General features: G+C 45.1%; 1 protein-coding gene across 1 annotated transcript; it reads left to right on the top strand.

The window, feature by feature from the left end:
- Window positions 1-4: 4 nt before the first annotated feature.
- TBCCD1 (TBCC domain containing 1) lies at window positions 5-7974 on the top strand (the record flags this gene model as incomplete). Its single annotated transcript, XM_009874084.1, has 7 exons — window positions 5-43; window positions 126-275; window positions 1997-2363; window positions 3251-3437; window positions 3588-4085; window positions 7128-7291; window positions 7886-7974. Coding segments are annotated over 6 exons (1371 nt in total), but the record flags the coding sequence as incomplete, so codon positions are not given.
- Between the last annotated feature and the right edge of the window lie 203 nt (window positions 7975-8177).

Here is an 8177-nt window from a genome sequence, read left to right as displayed (position 1 = left end):
GGCCTGCACCAGCGCCGAGGAGCTGGAGCAGGAGCGGAGCAAGGCAGGAGCCCCAGTCCCGAGCCCGGCGGGTGGGGGGAGAGCACAGCCCGACCTAACGCCTCTTTTTGTCCTCTCTTGGCCAGCTGTCGGTAGACACTCTGCAGTTCCTGCTCTTCCTGTACGTCCAGCAGGTGAACAAGGTTTCTTTGCGAAGGTCTCTGATCGGGGAGGAATGGCCCAGCCCCAGGATCAAGTCTCCCAGTCTGTCAGGAAAATCTACCAGCGAGAATAAGGTAGCCGTGGCTGTGAGATTCTCCGTGCGCGGCCATGTGGGAAACTGCAAAGATTTGCCTCGACGGGAGTTGAAAAGTGGCTGATTGGCTCTTGGGAGGGCAAAAAGTGTCAGGTTTGAACCTGGGAACAAATCTGCCTGTGGTAAAGCCTAAGGTTCCAGTCAAAGTGGAGATACTTTGCTCAGTGGTGAATGAAATGAAATGGTGTATTCTCTGCAGCTTTACCAGCAAAAGTTGTCCATGGGAATTCCCTAGAGTCTGAGACCAACTGTGAAAGTTACCTCAGAGTCTTGACAGTTCTTCTTTTGAGAAGCAATTGCCTCTGCCTTTTCTATTAGTCAAACGGGAACCTTTCTTACGCTGGAGGTTGCTTTCCCATGATACACATTAAAGTATTAGGATCCCAGGGTGGTCTCTAGCATTAGGTTATGTGTCAGAGAGGAGAGTTGCTTGGTCATCTGTAGATTACCCATGTGGAAATGCTAATGTTTCCTTTTAAAATACTATGAAGTATTTTAGGAGAAGTGAGTTGGATGTATCGGGTGCAGCTTGTAGACAGCTCTGTATTTGAGAGTGAATTACAGATTGGCAACATCGTTATAAAGTCCAGCTGCAAACCTCAGTGGATTTCTGTCTTGATTGTGATGCTGTAAGTTGTATGAGCTAGTGAAATGTAGCTGAAATAGGACAAGCTGAAATAATTAAACCAGGTAACTTCATGGTGAAAGACTGAACAAAGGAATAAAGAAACAAGAGGGCCTGACACAGGCCTGTGAGTTGGGTGGCTGTGGAGCATCCAACGTTATTTAAAAGCTGATGTTTTGTTTTAACTGTAGCCATTACATAAAACTCTGGGCAGGGAGGAGGTGTGTGTTGGCTGCCATTATACACCTCCCAGAGGTTTCGAGTCCTGATAGGACTGAGGCTATCTCCACTAGTGTTAGTTTGGTCGAGCGTGCCCACTTTGGAAATAGTGTAGCGAGGCTGGTCTGCTGTGAGAAGGTACCTGTCACAGTGCAGGGATCTCTAGCTGCTGGCCAAGATGCTCATAGCTCCTTGTTAAGGCCTTTTGGGTACAGCCCTTGTGGATCATGAAGACAATGTGTAATCATGTCCGTGTGTTGCTTGTTCTGCAGTTCACAGGCCAGCAAAGGTTGTCTTTTATTAAGGGCTACCATAATTCTAGTATTCCTTTTTTTTTTTTTTTTCTGAAGACCTTCAGAATTTGAACTAATGATTCAGAGGTTGTCTGGTTTATTGGTCCACTCACTGTGAAGAAATAACCCTCTGCCTTTTTCGCTGCAGTGCCTCAGAAGGCGACACTGAATCGTTTTTGAAGGTCTGGAAGAGATGCAGTGATTTTCCAATAGAGCAGTAGCAAGACCTTGACTGTCAGTTATTGATTTATTTCCTGTCTTCAATTGCCAGCAGTAGCTGGCTGAACTTGTGCAGGAAGGATTGTAGGAGAGTTTGTTTCTGCTTTCTAGAATGAAATATTTGGTTCTTAGAGTAAAATGTTCTTTTTTTTCACTTTGGGAGGAGGCTGCTTTCTGTATTTTGAAGAGCAGAGCAGCAGAAGCAGTGAGTAGGGGAAAGCAGCACATTTAACTTGTTTTCCCTGTTTTAGAACGAGTGTAAGCGAGGATGCGTTGTATAATGTCAGTGGAGCTTGTCAGCTCTGTGAGAACTCACCTCCTTCCTGTGTTTTTCTGCCCACCAAGAACTGGAATGATCAGGACCACTGCGCCTTTGTGCAGAGCCACCTCTTGGATATGCTGGAACTGCTGCTGGAGCCAGAGCAGCTCACTGCCTCCTCCCATTCCACCCACAGCAGCGTGGTGTCCTACGAAGCTGTCTGTGCCCTCAGCTTTCTTATTGAAGGGACCCTGAACAAATCCAGGACGGTCTATCCTCTGCACGAGCTTGCCCTCTGGCAGCCCTGCCACAGGCGAAATGGGTACTCAAAGGTCTCCAGAGCCTTCTCTTTCTCCAAGCTAGAGAGCTGGCTGCGGTCTTGCCTGACGACAAACCCTTTTGGAATGACTGCCTGCTTCAAGTCCGGGAAGAAACTTGCATGGGCACAGCAAGGTACCTACAGGCCTTGCCTTTATTTTAGAAATAACTTTCCAATCTGAGTTCCCCTGCTGACCAGGGATCTAGCAGTGGTATTGGAGGCTTGTCTCCTTTTCTTCCTACTGTTGGTGGAGTTGAGTAAAGTGACAGCTTAGAGGTGAGTCTGGGGGACTAGAGGGTGCTGCCTGACATCTGTATGTATTTTTCTGGTCCTTGGATCACTTTTGTGAGCAGACATTAATGAGTTTATTGTCAAAGGCCCCTCTGAGTGAGGTCAGTATTACTGCCCTCATTATTCAAGTACAGCTGGACACAGAGAATAGATAATGTGATGTATTTGGGGCAAAGCTGAGAACTGGTCTAGGCAGGGACGTGGCAGGGGAGCCAAGGCATCTTCCCTGTGAGGAGAAAAAAAATCAGATTAATGTTTTATTTCTCCGACTGCTGTGCATTAGGTAGGACAATGAGGTTGCTCAAGGATTGTACTGTAGAGGGAGCATTTTGCTCTCTTAAAATCTGCAGTTCCTGCTTTCAACATAAAACTTGCCCTAAGGATCTTCCTGCCAAGCTAAGTTTTGTGTTTGGAAACAGACTAATGGAAATGGAGACGCCTAGGTCAGGGCTTTGGCTGCCCCTGAAGTGGTTTTGATCTTTCTGGAGCATGTGACTGCTACATTCTTCTGACCTGCATAGTAGATATCAGTAGGGTAGTATGACTGGTGTGTGAAATTATGCAGTTTGATGGTACCATCCTGGAAGTTTTGGGCTGATTATTTTCTTGAAGTATTGATGAATGATACGGACGGTGAACCATCATGTCTGTGTCTCTGTAGGAATCATGTATAGCCTTTTTTGTGCTTTTAAGAAAAAATTTAAATGCATTGGTGAACTTCTTTTTGCAGTTGAAGGAACCACCAAGAGAGCAAAGATTGCCTGTAATACTTGTGTGGCACCGGCGGCGTTCCCCATGGTGATAATGAGCCAGGTGTACAAACAGACACTGGCCAAGAGCTCCAGCACCTTAGTGGGGGCTCATGTAAGAATTCATCGGTGCAATAAGTCCTTCATTTATCTCCTCTCTCCTCTCCGGTGAGTTTTTGTTCTCCTGGGACACAGCTAGATGTCTTTTCAGCTAGCCTGTTTAAGTGCTAAATTCTTGCTAAATGGACTAAGCAGTGGAAAAGTCCTACTTTTGTTCTTTCCTGCTCACTGTGTCCTCACTGTCTTGTTCTTTTGCAGATCTGTGACCATTGAGAAGTGCCGGAATAGCACTTTTGTCCTTGGCCCTGTGCAGGCATCTGTTCATGTCCACAGCTGTGACAACGTCAAGGTCATTGTGGTTTGCCATCGTTTGTCCCTTTCTTCCACCACTGGCTGTACTTTTTACATTCTTACGCCTACCCAGCCTCTCATCCTCTCGGGGAACCAAGCAGTCAGCTTTGCCCCTTTCCACACCCATTATCCAATGCTTGAAGACCACATGGCTCAGGTGGGCTTGGCCACTCTGCCAAACTACTGGGACAGCCCCATGCTGGTGTGCAAGGAGAGCAGCGACACAAGTATCTTCCGCCTCCTGCCACCCTCAGACTTCTACACCTTTGTGATTCCTTTTGAGATGGAAGGAGACACCACTGAGACGCCGGGTGGGCTTCCCCACGCGTATCGGAAGGCGCTGAGTCAGAGAGAACAGAAGGTACAGATCTGGCAGAAAATGGTGAAGGAGGCAGGCCTGACCAAGTGAGTGCTGCATCCGAACACAAACACGTGAGCAGTGTTGCAGTGCAGCTTGCACATACAAGGAGAAGATTCATTTGATGTGGTTTAGAAAAATGCTTTAATGATGGGTTAATGTGCATGAGCATGTCTTGCATACTATATCTAGAGTATTAGTAATCAGCAATCTTGGAATCCTGATCTTTAGTATTATTATAATGAAAAGAATAATGCTCACAGCTGTAACTCTGAAGGAGGCACTTTGTCATGACTGCGTTTTCCTCGCTTGTGAGACTCGCGGAAAAGCATGCCTAGACACTGCTGAGGGTGAGGTGAGGGATCTACGCTGGCATTAAGCATTTACAATTTACCTCACGGTGGGTACTCTCTCTATGCTGTCTCTGTTCTGCTTCCAGTGTCGCATGCTGCCATGGGTGAGATCTGGGTGTATACCCTGAACAACAGCTCAACTAATTATTGGCCTGCGGCTGATGGGTGGTCACTCTTAGCCCAACCTTTACATTGAGATCGAAGCTTTAAATTACTGTCCCATCTGTTGCTGAGGTGAGCTAAGAATGTGCATGTGGACCATTGCAGTAGATCACCTCGTGGACAGTAGCTTTTAAAGTTCTCTTCATCAGATTGCATCACATCCTCTGCCCAGCTTTTACTTGTACTAGCTAGGCCTGCCTTAGCGCACCTCATGCACGAATGTGTGTCTGTTTGCTTTCTCAGCACCTGTTGTGGAGTTCTGAAAAAGTTCAGCCTGCTTACTTTGTCAGTGTGCTTTCTTCTGTAGCCAGCCAGGTTGGGCAAGAATGCAAATCTCTGCGGCCTTCAGTTTAGCTGCTTTTTATCTTTTTTTATCTTTTTTTTGAACGGATTTGATGCAGAAACCTGAAGGACCTGGCCTCCTTTGCAAATATAGAATGGGGACAGAAGCCCAGATATTCCGTTGTAAAGACTTGAAGAGATGAGAACAAGTTTTGTTCCCTAAGCTGCACTTAAGCTGTATAGATTTTCTTTCTGTTCTGTGCTCAGTCGATGCCTTGTAACGGGTGTGTAACTGGGTGCTGATAAGCAGTGATTTTTGGAGGTGTTTATCCTGTGGGGAACAGCGAATATGAAAACCTCCTCTTGAGTCAAACTGTCAGCACTTTTCATCGTACCAGGCTGTGGAGTTCTGGTCAATTTGACCATTCAGTGTTCCTTTCTGAAATCCAGGTGCCTCTGTAGTGAGCTTGGAGGAGCCTGCAGTTTGAAAGAGCTTTAGGCTGGGAGACAGAAAGGATTCTGGAGGGTGGAGGATGGTGGAGTAGTAGTGACCCAGTAGTGGTCCACAGGTGTGGAAAACCTTGAAAACTCTCAGCCCTGAGCCTTTGAGGGTGACAGAGAGGAAAGTTATAAATTCAGCCCTGTGCTTCCTCCTCCAGCTGCTGTCCTCCCAGCGTTGCTGCTTCTCACCCCAGGATTTTGTGAAGGTGTTTGGCCTGACTAAATCTTACTGTTAAAGAAAAGTGAGGCAATATGGATGATGTGCTTAGATTTAACATCCTCTACAGCAGTCACAGGAGATGAGAGTTCACTGCTGGAAGTGGCTTATTTCATAAAAGGGGGAAAACTCTGCCAAGCTTTTAAAGCTTGCTGAAACGAAATTGGGCAGCTGATGGTGTAAAATGTCTCTGTCTCCTGCAGGCAGAGAAATAACAAGGGAGGCAACTAGGAAGTTCAGAGCAAACAGGATATCAGACTTGTAGAAAGAAAAAACCTGCCCTGCTTTAAGGGGAGGTGAAAGAGAGTGTTAGAAATAAGAAGACATCTTTCAAGAAGTTGAAAGTTGTCTGAATGAGGAAAGTGGGGCAAAAAAAGAATGTAAATCCTGCCAGGCTGAAAGTAAAACCCCCGTAAGACAGGACCAGTAAGACAGCTTGAGGAACAACTTGCAAAAGCATAAAATCCTGTTTATTCATTTTCTGAGTGTATCAGACAGAAAGTCTTTTCAGGGTCAGTAGCAGATGAAAGTATACAAAAAGCACTTGAAGAAGATAAAACCATAAGGGAAGAAAGAAACAACTGCCTTTGTGTTCACATTCACTGAGGAGGAATTTAGGTTAGTTTCTGTCCTAGCACCCGGCTTTCTGGGAATGTCTCAAATGGAAGCGTTAGTACAAAGAAGAGCCTTTAATTTGAAAAAAAGGGTCTTGGGTACACCAAGCCTCTCTGAGGCTGAGTGGCACAAAAGTGAATAGGGCTGGTTTGCTGCTTTTACCAGTGCAGGATGGGATCAGCACATGAATTAGGAGTGGATTCGGAGCAAAACCACATAAAATCTCTACAAGATAGTGAAAATGTTCATGTTTTCCATGGGTTCAGAAAGGAATTGCATAAGCTTATAGAAAAAGAAAAAAAGTCCAGCAGGAGCTGCTTGACACCGATGCCATGTTTGACTTAAGAAATTCGGGAGCTGAGCTGATCCCAGATAGCTGGTATGTTTTTCTGGAGAAGTACTGCCCTGAACCTCTGCTGCTCTTTGGCATTTGACCAATGGCAGAGCCAGAGAGCCTGGGCTAAGTGCTATACCCTGTTATTGCTGGTCTTACTAAAACCACCCCAAAAGTTATTTAGCAGTAATGGGAATTATTTGAGGAGTGTTGTTTATAGGTGCATTTTTTTCCTGCTCTCCATCCTCTCAGATGCTGTCAGACTAGAATTTTGTGTCTTTATTGCTTGAACACTGGTTCCTAATCTTCTTTTTCTCCCTTTTCAGACAGTTTTTAATCTGTGCTCTAAGAATAAAGCAGAGACAGCCCTATGAAGCAGGGTTGCTGTGCTAGGGGGATGTGGAATTTTGCATGACCTCTCTCTAACTCCACTAAGTTCTGCCTGTAGTCATATTCACTTAGTAAAAACCTCCTCTTCCTGGTACAGACAGTCTGGGAGCCAAGCCCAGCACTTAGCTGATATATATGGAGGCTTGTTTTGATAGTGAAAGTGAGGTTAGAAGTATAATACTATAAATGAATGTGAGCTTTGCATACGTACCTGCTGATCTTCTTTTTGTTCCAGGGACCAGAGGAAACAGTTCCAGATACTGGTAGAAAAGAAATTCTATGAGTGGCTGTTTCAGACAGGCAACCATCAGCAGCTGGATAGCCTTGTCCCTCCTGCAGTAGGCTCCAAGCAGGCAGCTGGATAACATCACATTCCTGTGCAGCAAGAGGAAAGGAAGAGTGAGTAGAGGGCTTGTTTCTCTTCATTCTTTATCTAGAAGAATTGTCTCATGTTTATGTGCGCAGACTAGGCGGAAGTAGAAGTAGGAGGTTGTTAAGTGGATGTTCTCCCAAGAGCCTTGCATTTGGTTTTGATTCTTATTTTTCATTCAAAACCTCTTTTCAATTTGAAGCTGTTCCCTGTGTACTCAGCACCTCCCTTGTTCTCTGCAGGTGTTCTGTTTGATTTGTTGGGGATACCTGTGTGCATCTGTAAAGGCAGATAGGCATATTGTACATAATCTGATATAAAAACTTACTTGAACAGCTGCTTTTTCAGAGAGGCTGTGTATATTAATGTCCGTACTTAACCTGTTTCACTTTTTGCTTAAGATAGTTGAGTGAGACTTCACATAATTCTTGCTTTGTAGTCGTTCTCTTCCCAAGAAGAAGGGGTTTAGGAGCCAGAGACAAGCTCTTATTGTGCTTTTTTGGCATTGCAGGTTTCAAACCATTTGCACAAGTTTTTATTTTTTTTTTCTTTTCTTTAGTCTTTAAGTTGCTTTTTCTTTACTAGTGTTGGGAGTAAAATTTGCTCCTGTTATTTTGTTACAGAGTTCTGGGAACAGGCAGCCATACCCTGAAAGCAGTTCTCATTAAGACTTTGTGGACATCCTGACTGAACACACTTGGTGTGGATCTGATACAAGGCCTCAGTGTGGATTGGACTGTGTGTCGGATTTGGGATTTCTGATCACTGCCACTTTCCCAAGATTGTGCTGTAACTATTCTGTTGATAAATGAGAAAGTGCATTTCACTAGAGGATGATGAAGTATGCCTTGTTGCAGACCCTTTAGTGGGGAGGATGTCAGCATGGTTCATGTCTGTGCTGTGCAAGTATCTGGC

Source organism: Apaloderma vittatum, unplaced genomic scaffold (genome assembly GCF_000703405.1).
Source record: "Apaloderma vittatum isolate BGI_N311 unplaced genomic scaffold, ASM70340v1 scaffold32947, whole genome shotgun sequence".
In the NCBI taxonomy this organism is placed as follows: domain Eukaryota; kingdom Metazoa; phylum Chordata; class Aves; order Trogoniformes; family Trogonidae; genus Apaloderma; species Apaloderma vittatum.
Note: the sequence above shows the minus strand (reverse complement) of the source record. Positions and strands in the feature narration are given on the sequence as shown.